This window comes from Oncorhynchus kisutch, linkage group LG15, assembly GCF_002021735.2.
Source record: "Oncorhynchus kisutch isolate 150728-3 linkage group LG15, Okis_V2, whole genome shotgun sequence".
Classification (NCBI taxonomy): Eukaryota; Metazoa; Chordata; class Actinopteri; order Salmoniformes; family Salmonidae; genus Oncorhynchus; species Oncorhynchus kisutch.
The window spans coordinates 19,193,249-19,206,375 of record NC_034188.2 but is presented as its reverse complement, the minus strand read 5'-3'; the positions used below and the strand labels follow the sequence as shown (position 1 = coordinate 19,206,375).

The window sequence follows — 13,127 nt, the reverse complement described above, 5'->3', positions numbered from 1 at the left end:
AGAACATCACTGAGCTGTTTGTGAAAGAAGTGGATGAATTCTCTGCTGTCAGAGCCAGAACCGTGTGTCTGATGGACACCAGGAAATAAGAAGATAACTCCTCCTCCACACGTTCCTGACAACACAACACACAGTGAGAAATGAACAAGTTCTTCATTTCAGTTCTAAAGAAATCTTTTTCAGCTAAGAAATGGCATAAAATGCAATAAGTATACACATTCAGGGCTTTGAAATCCCAAATATCCTACACCAAGCATTGTGTTTAACCTTCAAAATGGGAAGGATCTCAGCCATGATAGCATTTATCTGCCTGTCAAGTTGTTGAGTGTCAACTTGTGTACACTGGATTTCATTTTTAGCCCACCTATAATTTAGCCCAAACAACTACCTCTTTCCCAACTGTATTTAATTTTAATTTATTTATTTATTTTGCTCCTTTGCACCCCAATTATTTTTTTATTTCTACTTTGCACATTCTTCCATTGCAAAACTACCATTCCAGTATTTTACTTGCTATATTGTATTTACTTTGCCATCTTGGCCTTTTTTTGCCTTTACCTCCCTTCTCACCTCATTTGCTCACATTGTATATAGACTTGTTTATACTGCATTATTGACTGTATGTTTGTTTTTACTCCATGTGTAACTCTGTGTCGTTTTATCTGTCGAACTGCTTTGCTTTATCTTGGCCAGGTCGCAATTGTAAATGAGAACTTGTTCTCAACTTGCCTACCTGGTTAAATAAAGGTAAAATAAAAATAAATAAATAAAAATTTAAGGAAGAGTTAGTACCATCACAGGCACCTAAAAAACAGCAGGGTGTGCAGTCAATCATAGCAACAGATCAAAGGTAAACAGACACTTAGACATATAGCATAGACTATTAATTAAGGAGACAGCAGGGTGTCCAGTCAATCATAGCAACAGATCAAAGTTAAACAGACACTTAGACATATAGCATAGACTATTAATTAAGGAGACAGCAGGGTGTCCAGTCAATCATAGCAACAGATCAAAGTTAAACAGACACTTAGACATATAGCATAGACTATTAATTAAGGAGACAGCAGGGTGTCCAGTCAATCATAGCAACAAATCAAAGTTAAACAGACACTTAGACATATAGGATAGACTATTAATTAAGGAGACAGCAGGGTGTCCAGTCAATCATAGCAACAGATCAAAGTTAAACAGACACTTAGACATATAGCATAGACTATTAATTAAGGAGACAGCAGGGTGTCCAGTCAATCATAGCAACAGATCAAAGTTAAACAGACACTTAGACATATAGCATAGACTATTAATTAAGGAGACAGCAGGGTGTCCAGTCAATCATAGCAACAGATCAAAGTTAAACAGACACTTAGACATATAGCATAGACTATTAATTAAGGAGACAGCAGGGTGTCCAGTCAATCATAGCAACAGATCAAAGTTAAACAGACACTTAGACATATAGCATAGACTATTAATTAAGGAGACAGCAGTGTTCAAATCCATGAACGGCTTTTACCCAGATCCTCATTGGCAAATGGCTTAAGGTGGGAGGCGATAGACAGGATGCATTCACCTCCTTCTGAAACATGTATTTTCTGTCTCTTTCCTGAATAATCCTCTTACAAATCAAATAAACAGTGACATGAATATTATTCTTGTTATGGTAATTTTGGTCTGTTCATAAAACTAACAAAGGATGTAATGTGTTACATTAGTCAGGTGATTGCAGGTCAGAGAAACGCATACAGACAGCAATGATGTCTTAAGAACATTGTCTCTCTGGATGTCAGTTCTGTGGTGGGGGAAGCCTGGAGAACAGGGCTGGCAGGCACAGGCTGGTCTTCAGTCACATCTTTTTTGGAAGGATGCCGAGCCACTGTCCTGCAAGTAATAAAACATTTTCTTGATTAAGATTTTAAAAAACAATCACATATGGATCTTGTATTACCGTACTGACAATAGCCTATTGTATAACACCTGTAGATGGTAAATGGCACAATTAAATTGTTCCAGTACCTTCAGGGCGAATAGTGCTCTCTGCCGTAGGTAGTCTGTGTTGAGCAGCTGCAGCTGGGCCTAGTCTCATTCTGAGATATCACATTAGCCATCTCAGAGTAGATGGCCTCACGCAACACTTCAAACAATGAACCACCCGTGACCCCTGCATCTGTGAACACACAAATCAACACACATTCCTTTAGGTCAATGTCTGTATCCCAAATGGCACCCTATTCCCTATGTACCAGATTCATTGCTCTATAATCCCCTTCACTCACCAGTGGTTCTGCTGTGTCCTCTACTCTGCTTCCTCTTGTTTTTAGATGAGGACAGGCTGTGTTTAAACATGAGGCTGACGGGGGTGGTGGCCTTGCTGGATTTGAGGGTTGTCATTGGGCTGGCGGTGGTGTCCGCGGGGTTGGATAGACTGCTGGTGAGAATTCCAGAAGATTTCTCTCCAAACCGACTGCTCCTGCTATTTCTATGGAGAGGAAATAACCTGGAGGTTTTCTGGCTCTTTGCTTTACCACCTAGCTTGTCTGGACTTCCAACATGGACATCAGCCAAGCTGACGGCGCTTGGCAGTGTGCTTCTGTCCTCCTTCTCCTCATTCTCAGGAACCCTAGTATTGGGAATCAAAGTTGTTCTATTCTGGAACATTGTCTCCATCCACAACATGTATTTAGTGTGCCAATCCAATCAGAAAACATTCTCCCAACTGAACAGGCGCAGGCTTCCACTTCCTCAAATTGAGTATGCTTTTCAATAACAAATCATTATGTAATTTAGCATGAAACAAACAGAGGAGGAGCCAGCTCCAAAAACTGTGATTGCAGTAGGTTTGCCATTGTTCTGGCCCATTCATAGAGTGGCTATCATGTGGCTGTGGAGACTGTATCATGAGTTGCCAGCACAGGGGACTTCGGCTCAGCCCACTGCTGCCATCTGGTGCTGGACTGGGGAACCGGCAATGGGTGAGGTGCAGGATATGGGTAAAATCCTGAAAAGATACAAACAGTTACTGATCAATGATGTCTTATAATGAACTATTTATACTTTGCAACACTTTGTTCTTGTTAAGTCATACAAAATCCCCAGCTTGCATTGAAACCTGTAGAGTCAAATATAGACCTTGCCTGAAGGAGGATATGAGAAGGTGCTGATGTCACTCATGTTCAAGGTATTTATGGGGGGAGGCAAGGGAGGTTGAGACTGTTGTTTGTGAAGGAGATCATTCAAAAGCTGCCTCATTCTATCAAATGAAATAATGTTTTCTTGAAGTGGACAGGCATGCATTTTCACCACTGACCAGTGAACAAGCCCTTGCATTTGGTCACAATACAGTAATGTCATTGCTGTTTATGCTCAAGGCTTTACTGTATCCCACCTTTGGATGTTGTTCTGTTGTCTGGCCAGCTGGGTTCAGCAGTGGTTGAGTTGGTTGATAATAAGGTAGACCTGTGTGTGTCCAGGGCTGATGCCATAAGGGCTCAGGTAGAGTACAGACTGGAACACATAGGACATACAGTGGGGCAAAAAAGTATTTAGTCAGCCACCAATTGTGCAAGTTCTCCCACTTAAAAAGATGAGAGAGGCCTGTAATTTTCCTCATAGGTACACTTCAACTATGACAGACAAAATGAGAAAGAAAATCCAGAAAATCACATTGTAGGATTTTTAATGAATTTATTTGCAAATTATGGTGGAAAATAAGTATTTTGGAAGGATTCCCACTGTTCCTAGGCCGTCATTGAAAATAAGAATTTGTTCTTAACTGACTTGCCTAGTAAAATAAAAAATAAAATGAACGCACAAAAAAACAGCCAGCACAGGCACAAAGGGCAATGGAATCATCTATGGACTACTTACAGGAGAAAGAGCAACAAGCAAACACAGAGGCATGCACACAGACAACAGATCATCATCCAGGTATCACACCTGCCCTGCGCAGACATGCTTCATCATCAGAGCAGCAGTCAAACGACGACATGCTGCTGGACACACAACTGAGAAAAACTGGTTTCCACACGACGGCAAGACATTAGCTCAAATACATCACTCCTAAAAGATAATGATCCCCCAAATAATAACGCAGGCTGTCCTCCTAAGTTATCCCCTGAGTCTAACCTGTCATCCATCCACTGGTGCTCTGAAGCTGCTCCTCCATCCAGTGCCTTTTGTAGGAGTCATTCAATCGGTGTCTCCCCTGACACTCTGCCATTAAAGATTCAGGCCCTGTCCTCTTCTGGCTCAGCTTCCCTCCCAGGATCTGTTGTTGCTGCACCTCACAGTTAGTCCACAGCTGAAAATAAACAGGGATCAGATCTGTTTGGTATTAGCTCTTAAGTTTTTGGATGCACTGTGTGTGTACTGTGCTGTACCTTTGTCTTGAGTGAACTGGCTGAAGCAGCGTGCTCTGTGTGGTTCATCATGGCTTTACTGGGACTAAAGGCTGTAAGGGCTGCGCAGGTCGAATGGGCTGCAGGGAAATCTGTGACTTCCTGGTAACTCGTCACACTGGACACAGATACCTGGAAAGTAATGCCACCCGGAATTCATCCTCTAACCATGAGGGATGCTCCCTCTATCTCGCTCTCTCACACACGCGCACGCACACACACGCCTCTGGTAGGGAACATGTCCGTGTGAGCTCTTCTAGCTTGGCATTTAAGTCGATCAGGTGCTGTTGCTCATCATTTAACCTCTTCAACTCTCTCTTCTGCTGCCACAGCATCTCTTCCAATAACTTCTCCCTGGCACTGCAACACAGACACAAGCATTAATTTACCTTCAGTTTGAAACTGTTTGGATCCAGCAGAATGTAGACTTTAGAAAGGCACATACTGTACCTTAATCGCTCTTTCTCAGAAGCATCTTTCTGAGTAGAACACCTTGATTTGTGATCCATTACCTTTTGTTAAAGCTAACTAACAAAGCTAGCTAATAACATTACCAACTGTCACATACATTGAGGAAGTTGAAACCATTATTATGGATACAGAGCCAGTTTAGAATGTTTAAAATCTTTTCACAATGTCATAATATTCTGATCTTTCCCCATTTAGTACAAGCTGACCTGAATGTCAGTCCGCATTTCTAACTTGCTTCACACATATTTCTTCCATTATTCTGTAATGTCTGTAGCAAATCAGGTATTCCCTTCAAAGCCACCCCCCTAAACACAAAAGGCGGTAGGTTACTTTATTAATATTATTATCAAAAGATATAAACAAAGACTGAAATTGAGTATCAGTACATACTGTGCCTGTTTGTTTGTAAAAGAAAATAAACAATGTGCCAAAGGGGGTTATCTGGTTCTCATAATGTTAGTTCTTCACTCTGACTCACCCCTGTGTATTGTGATGCTAGACAGAAGATTTAAGAGGACAAGCTCAACTGCTACTGAGAATCCTCACATTCTTGTGAGGCGGCTATGAAGAGACAGCTGTGGAAAGTCTGTTGAAGTCCTTTTCCACTAAAAGACAAAGCAACTGGACCTAAATATCCCCGTTTCAACTGTGATTATTTCAGCATCTCTGCAGGTAAAATGAGAACCTTCAGGTTGTTTTTCATCGGGCTCATCTTCATCATGGACATGTCCCTTTCGGTAAGTACTCATTAGAAGGAACTATGTCTATGGACTACTCTTTCTCATGTTTGGTTGATTTTGCTATTGGCCAACTGTAGACTATTGCAAGGGAACCAAGTTATTTATGCTACTTATACTACTTACTGCTATACTGTGTGTGTGTGTATAAACATGTCTGTGTGCATGTGTACATACATACCACACGTACATACACTGAGTGTACAAAAAATTAGGAATACCTTCCTAATACTGAATTGCACCCCCTTTTGCCCTCAGAACAGTCTCAATTCGTCATGGACTCTACAAGGTGTCGAAAGTGTTCCACAGGGATGCTGGCCCATGTTGACTTCAATGCTTCCCACAGATGTGTAAAGTTGGCTAGATGTCTTTTGGGTGGTGGACATTCTTGATACACATGGGAAACTGTGTATTTGACTCAAACCTGTGCACCTGGCACCTACTACCATACCCTGTTCAAAGGCACTTAAATATTTTGTCTTGCCCATTCACCCTCTGAATGGCACACATACACAATCCATGTCTCACTTTTGTCAAGGCTTAAAAATCCTTCTTTAACCTGCCTCCTCCCCTTCAGCTACACTTATTGAAGTGGATTTAACAAGTGACAACAATAAGGGATGATAGCTTTCACCTGGATTTACCTGACCAGTCTATGACATGGAAAGAGCAGGTGTTCCTAATGTTTTGTCCACTCAGTGTATATGTGTGTGTAGTCTTCAGATGAATGCCAGCAGGAGACAGTGCGGCTGCGGGCCCAGCTGAAGACTCTGGAGGTGCAGGTGATGAAGCAGCAGCAACAGCTCATCCAGACTCTCAGCAGCCAGAGGACTGAGCAGCTGGCTTTATACCAGGACACCTTCCATGACCTGGGAGATCATCAGTATAGAGGTCAATAATCGTTTTTTTTTATCCTTTTATTTCTAGTATGATTGCAGAATTCATAGTTTAAAACCATAACATTTGTGAAGTAAACATCCATAATCTCATCAGTAATCTGTATTCAGACTGTGCCCAGATTTTCAACGCTGGGAACAAAGGCAGTGGGTTCTACACGATCAGACCCATGACGAGCCCGAGCCTGGTCAGGGTCTACTGTGACATGACTGAGGGGGGCGGATGGACAGTCATCCAGAGACGCTCAGATGGCAGCCAGTCTTTCAATAGGTAAAACACAAATACGACTCAGATGTTATCTAATAATAAGATTACAGTAACATTCTTCTGTATGTGAATGAGTAATGTGTTGTCTTCATATCTAATCTGTATGCAGGCCCTGGAGTGATTATCAGCGGGGGTTTGGTGACCTGCAGTCAGCCAGTGGGGAGTTCTGGTTGGGGAATGACAACTTATATTACCTAACTTCACAAGGTAAATGTGATATTTTACAATGTCTGCAAAGTCAAGACAAACAGTGAGAGAGTGACAGAGAGATGAGAAATTAGAGTTTTGACTAAAGGCTACCATCACTGCTTGTCTTTAGGTGACTACAACCTGAGGATCAACTTAGCTGACTTTGAGGGAGTACAACGCAATGCAGTGTACAAAAACTTCAAAGTTGCAGATGAGAAGGTGTTGTATTCTCTGGTTTCATTTTTACACCTCTGCTCAACAAGTGTCCATATGGAATGATGACGACGTTGTCTTCGGGTGATGCTTCTATCTATCTGTGTCAGTGGATCATGGGGAAGATCTCAATTACACACTCCTTGTGTCCTTTCTCCTCTCTCTTGTCTCTTTCTCAAAACCTATTGGATGAGAAAGCCAGAGGTCCTGCCCCTCTGACCTTCTCCTCCAATGGGTTTTGAGGAGATGCGGAGAGAGAGGACGTTAGGAGGATGCAATTGAGATCTTCCCATGGTCAAGATCAGGGGTATTAAACTCTTGCCTTAAGAGGTCCAGTGCCTGCTGCTTTTCTGTTCTACCTGATAATTAATTGCACACACCCAGGAACAATGAAAAAATGCAGTGGAACTGGCTTCATGGTCCAGAGTTGAGTTTGAGGGGCAACTCATCAGTTGCCCCAAAGGAAAGGAAATAACAGATCAAAGGTTAAACAAACCAGGAGGAAGACATTCTACCAATATGTCAATTGTATGAAAAACTCAAAATGCTATGATGCAACTCATTCCTCTCTCAGAGTTTTGCTTTCCATAGACATATTACAGTTGAGGAGTTCGTTTTTTGGGGGTTTGCATTGTGCTAACTATATTACCATCATGTTTATCCCCAGGAGTTTTACCAGCTGCAGTTTGGTGAGTTCTCTGGTGACTCTGGTGACTCTCTATCAGGCAGTTACCACCCAGAGGTCCAGTGGTGGGCCAGTCACCAGGGAATGAAGTTCAGCACCTACGACAAAGACAACGACCGCTACGAACGCAACTGTGCCCAGGAGGACAAGGGAGGCTGGTGGTTCAACAGGTTCTTCATCCTCATTCTCTCTGTCAATGGTCTAGGCAAGGGCTACTTTGGGAGATGTCACAAGTTCTCTCTTTGGACAAGTTCTCTCTCTCTAATCTAATCAGTCAAAGAATACACCATCTGACATCATGACAAATACAATACACTTCATGATTCTTTATTTATCCTAATTCTTGCTGTTCTGTTTCATTTCCACTAGATGTCACTCTGCCAACCTGAATGGCTACTACTACCACGGTGCCTACAGTGCTGTGACAGACAATGGAGTAGTCTGGTACACCTGGCATGGCTGGTGGTACTCCCTCAAGTCTGTAGTCATGAAAATAAGGCCGGCTGCTTTTGAGCCCAATACTGTCTGATCCTGTGGATACAATCCAATGAATGTAGGCTAAAACAGTGTATTATTTAGTCACATAAACTACAGTGTTTGAATTAATTCCAGCTCACAATTATGTGCTCTTATCATTCTCAATAACTGCCTTGCTTGCAAATCTGATTAAAGGATTCCTTAAAATGTTTTATTTGTTGTTTTTCTGTCTCACTGTCAAATGTCCCTAAAAAATGAAACCCTGCAGGGAAAGAAGAATGGGTTGTCAACAGTGAAAGCCAGACAGACTATTTCAAACACTTTCTAAAAAGAGGAGAGTGCTTTGGCTTGGTGAGTGTTGTGTGTGCAATAATTAGGACTAGGCCTACCGTCTTAAAACGAATACAAAACTGAAGGCTATCTCACCTCAGGCCCTGACATCCAGGGCTACTCTTAGTAGGCAGTTAGCATACATTGTCAAATGTTGCAGATAGAAATGCCATGAAATGAAGAATAGAGCCAACTTTATTCCTTAATAGATATAGAACCTGTAATATGGTCTGTGCCTTGTTAGCCTATTCGACACTTTATTGTGACATGTTTGTTCTACAGCTTATTTCTATCTGAACATTTCAAAATGTTGCGTCCTGTTGAACGCAACCAATGTGAGCGCGAACTCAAAGAGTGGCTCGTGCAGCAAGCTACGCGCCTATTCGGTCCATCTGGGAAAACCATTCGATTTGCCCATATCAACTCAAACATGTTTCATCTTGTATGATTTTTCTACATACACGTAGCAATTAACACAAGCTAACATTTTCGTTAATTTGGTTTGCAGTAGGCTCGTCTTTTAACGATTTATGAAAAAATATGATAGCCTAGGAACCTCTAGAAAAAGCAACGCTTCAAATACAATTTTCAACCTGAATTGGCAGTTATCTGGCTAAAGTAGCTGACTAAACTCCACTCCTCCATGAAGTGGATGACCAAACTCCACTCCCTCACCATGGACTCGCGAGTTGCGCAGCGGTCTAAGGCACTGCTTCTCAGTGCTGGAGGCGTCACTACAGACCCTGGTTCGATTTCAAGCTGTATCACAACCGGCCATGGTTGGGAGTCCTATAGGGCGATGGCGGCATCGTCCAGGCTTGGCTTTCATTGTAAATAAGAATTTGTTCTTAACTGACTTGCCTAGATAAATAAATAAAACACAGTCAGCAATTATCAGACTATGTAGACTATTTCAAAGAGTTTTATTTTTGATTTGGCCTAATTTCCATTTTTATTAGTTCTGACAACGCTTATACACTCCATCCATCAAGGTCCGAGTGTTCTACAGATTGGAACGTGAAGGAGCCTTTTTTTTTACGTTTCAAAATGGTCTCCTGGCCTCCTATTGGTCATATTTTTGCAAATCATTTTCCAATGGTGGAGTTTATTTTGCGTGGCTGGGTGCCTCAGGTGGGTGGAGATTACACGTAAAGGTATACTTCAGGATTTTGGCAATGAAGCCCTTTATCTACTTTCCCAGAGTCGGATGTCTCTGCATCCAGTACAAAGGAAGTAAAAGGTAGTTTCGCGAGTCAATGCTAACTAGCATTAGCACAATAATAACGTCTATGGTGTCTACTAGCTAGCAGTTACCATAGACTGAAGTCATTGCGCTAGTTAGCAACTTCCTTAAAACTGCACGCAGACATAGAAATTGTGTCCAAGAGTTAATCTGACACTGCCAAAATCTTGACGTATCCCTTTAAGGACCAATAGAATGATCTAAAATTAAGGAACTCCGCCCACCCGGGGCACCGGGCCATACTAAACACCCAACCAATCAATCAGTTATTTTTTTATTCCCATTGTGATCGGTCACTAAACCCAGGAGGCCATTTTGAAATATATATATCCCTCCTTGACTTTCATATTCTGTAAACTAAGAACTTTATCAACTTCCACTTGCAAGTAAGAGTTGCCAAATGTCCTCTTCACTTCAGTTTGCTACTCAAACGAGGTAGTGGCAGTGTTCCCTTTGCTAGCAGAGTAAATCGTTTTACCCAATTGAAAGTATACCGGAAGGATGCCCTCGGCAGTGCAGCACTAATCGGTTTGACTAGATGGAATACAGCTACCGGCGTAAGTGACTTTTTCGTAGCAGGTTAGGTGACTTTATGCAGCAGGTTAGGAGTATTATGTTAAGGTTGGCTAAAATTTTCTCCAAACCTGCTACGAAAAGCCTAATAAGGAGCTATATGACCTCATGAGAGGAATGAATGACTAGAAATACACCCAGGGTCTATTCAGGCTGTTTTCTCTGTAATGCTCTCATTCCACTTGGCTTGGCTGTTTGGTGTTGCTCATAAGCTGCTCTTGACAAACCTGATCTGATGTTCAGTTCATTAGTTCACTATTAAAACACCCTGTTTCTCTTGGATACACATGAGGTACTTTGTTGAGATTTTCCATTTTGGGGAATTGGAGGAAATGATTGGAAATGGAACTTCAGTATGCTCATACCCTCATCTATATGGTAATACTCACTTTAACATGAATCGCTGTCTCTCAACTATTGTTGCATTCTATAATCAAATGTGAAATGCCAACCAAACTAGTATGCATTGCATCTTAGTCTGTGTGTAAGTTCTCTTTGAGTATTGCCTCTTTGTGCTGACCAGTGCAAGCAAACAGCTTATCAGAGAAGGTTTCGTGATTTACATTGCCATGCAATACCTCAAAGGCTTTTGTGCACAGTAAGCCACCTTATTTATGAAACTGTCTCTAACTAGACACAATGGTGTGTCTTTGTCCTCTGTTATCCATAGACCATGACAAGGACCCTGGTTGGCTGTCGCTTTGCCATGGCATGTAGAATGGAATCCCAAAGGTTGATCTGGTGCCCTGTTGTCCCCTCCCCTGCCTGTGGCCCAGTTTGAGCAATGGGCTTTGGGGCGCCGTCCCAAATTGCACCCTATTTCCATATATGTAGCGAATATGGTGCCATTTTGAACACAACCAGGGTGTCTACTCATAGCCTTGTCTCTGTGTGATGCTGGCCTGGCAGCCCCAGTCACACATGGAGGGCCAGGGCAGAGTAGCAGAGCGTGCTGGGTGCCTGGGGGATTAGGATGCAGAGCAGGCTGGGTGCCTGGGGGATTAGGATGCAGAGCAGGCTGGGAGCCTGGGGGATTAGGATGCAGAGCAGGCGGGGTACCTGGGGGATTATGATGCAGAGCAGGCTGGGTGCCTGGGGGATTAGGATGCAGAGCAGGCTGGGTGCCTGGGCGATTAGGATGCAGAGCAGGCTGGGGGATTAGGATGCAGAGTAGCAGAGCAGGCTGGGTGCCTGGGGCATTAGGATGCAGAGCAGGTGGGGTGCCTGGGGGATTAGGATGCAGAGCAGGCGGGGTGCCTGGGCGATTAGGATGCAGAGCAGGCTGGGGGATTAGGATGCAGAGTAGCAGAGCAGGCTGGGTGCCTGGGGCATTAGGATGCAGAGCAGGTGGGGTGCCTGGGGCATTAGGATGCAGAGCAGGCGGGGTACCTGTAATTTCCCTTCAAATCCATGAAGGAAGAGAACAAGGGCACACTTCGAGAGAAAGGAGATATGATTGGGATGCCACCGCTGTGATGGCATTGTTTGACATCTGCTCCAGTTCATAGTGTGTAGAACAGGTGTAAACCTTCACTGACTAGATTTACTTGATTAACTCCAGTAAGGTGCCACTTGTCTCATATCCACCTGCTATGGTCAGAATTCATCATCATTGGCATTTGAACATTTTTCTGTTATCACATCCCTGATTTACAGGAAATCTATCCTATGCCACAGTCTTGTAGTATCTGACACTGCATGCACGGGGCACAATGAAGCACATTCACTGGTTAGCCTAGCTAGTTGTTATGTTTCACGAAGACAAAGCTTGTGTGTTCCATCTTCACATCTATCTGCTCACAAGGCTTGGTCACACTGAGAGCTGAAGATAATGGGGCATTAATTTTGAAATAATTATTTTAAAGTTTTCTTCCCAGGGCAATTTTCCAGGAAGTATCAGATGTATATCAGATGTTTTTAGAGGTCCTATGACTGAGTCGGTGGGAGTGTTTCATACCCTGCTATTTCAGATTGTAACAATGATCTGCAAAATTACATTTCATCCAGGCTCTCCTAAGTGTGTGGCTGACTGTGCTCAGCTCATCCAGACCTAATCACTGTTCATGTTGGAGGAGTCTGGGAGGGAGCTGGACTGGGGCTGTGTTGGAACCCAGCCTCACAGGGCTCACAGCTACAAACTTAGAAGCTCAGGTACACACTCCTCTCTCAACGTCTCCAGGCTGATGTTGGGAACTAATTACAGGAAAAGTTGTTCCATAATAGAACTTTACAACAAAAACACTAAACTGTCCCCTGGGACATTATTGTATGTAACTTCAGGTAAGCATATTTTGTAATCCCTTTTGGAAATGGTTTGGGACGGAATCTCTTCCAGTGCTGGTGGCTCGGGTTGCGTGTCGTTGCTTACAGAGATTATGGTTCCTCAGGCCACGTAAGGACCTTTATGGATTAAGCAGAAATGGCGCTGGTCAGTAGGGTTCAGACCTAGGCCCTATGTTGTAATGGAAGGCATAGTCAACTGTAGGGCTCTTAACCCAGCAGATCATGCACTCTGACATGACATCACCTGTGTTTACTAGGCCTAGGGGTATGATGAAGGTCCAGGGGAACAGTCCACTATCACTCTAGGCCTGGACTGACATCCCTGCATATTTGTGCTGTTTTGCTCAAACTAACATATGTTAATC

The 13,127-nt window shown here is 43.0% G+C and overlaps 2 protein-coding genes across 6 annotated transcripts in view; both read left to right on the top strand.

Moving 5' to 3' along the window:
- Positions 1-5,344: 5,344 nt before the first annotated feature.
- Positions 5,345-8,544, top strand: fgl1 (fibrinogen-like 1). Its single transcript, XM_020503649.2, has 7 exons — positions 5,345-5,605; positions 6,322-6,496; positions 6,613-6,772; positions 6,879-6,976; positions 7,089-7,177; positions 7,839-8,026; positions 8,226-8,544. Exons 1-7 carry the CDS (start codon positions 5,546-5,548, stop codon positions 8,383-8,385), a joined length of 930 nt encoding a protein of 309 aa, XP_020359238.1. The 5' UTR covers positions 5,345-5,545; the 3' UTR covers positions 8,386-8,544.
- A 1,633-nt stretch (positions 8,545-10,177) lies between these two features.
- Positions 10,178-13,127, top strand: part of mtus1a (microtubule associated tumor suppressor 1a) — a 56,028-nt gene continuing 53,078 nt past the window's right edge. For 4 of the 5 annotated variants that reach the window (XM_031789805.1, XM_031789803.1, XM_031789804.1 and 1 more), the window contains exon 1: positions 10,178-10,463. The gene's annotated coding sequence lies outside the window, so the exon portion shown is untranslated. The remainder of the gene's footprint in view (positions 10,464-13,127) is intronic. The other variant, XM_031789801.1, reaches the window with a different exon arrangement.

Coding starts and splice junctions, on each gene's coding strand:
- fgl1 (XM_020503649.2), top strand. CDS start 5,546: ATGAGAACCTTCAGGTTGTTTTTCATCGGGCTCATCTTCATCATGGAC. Junction 5,606..6,321: donor TCATGGACATGTCCCTTTCG/GTAAGTACTCAT, acceptor ATGTGTGTGTAG/TCTTCAGATGAATGCCAGCA. Junction 7,178..7,838: donor TCAAAGTTGCAGATGAGAAG/GTGTTGTATTCT, acceptor GTTTATCCCCAG/GAGTTTTACCAGCTGCAGTT.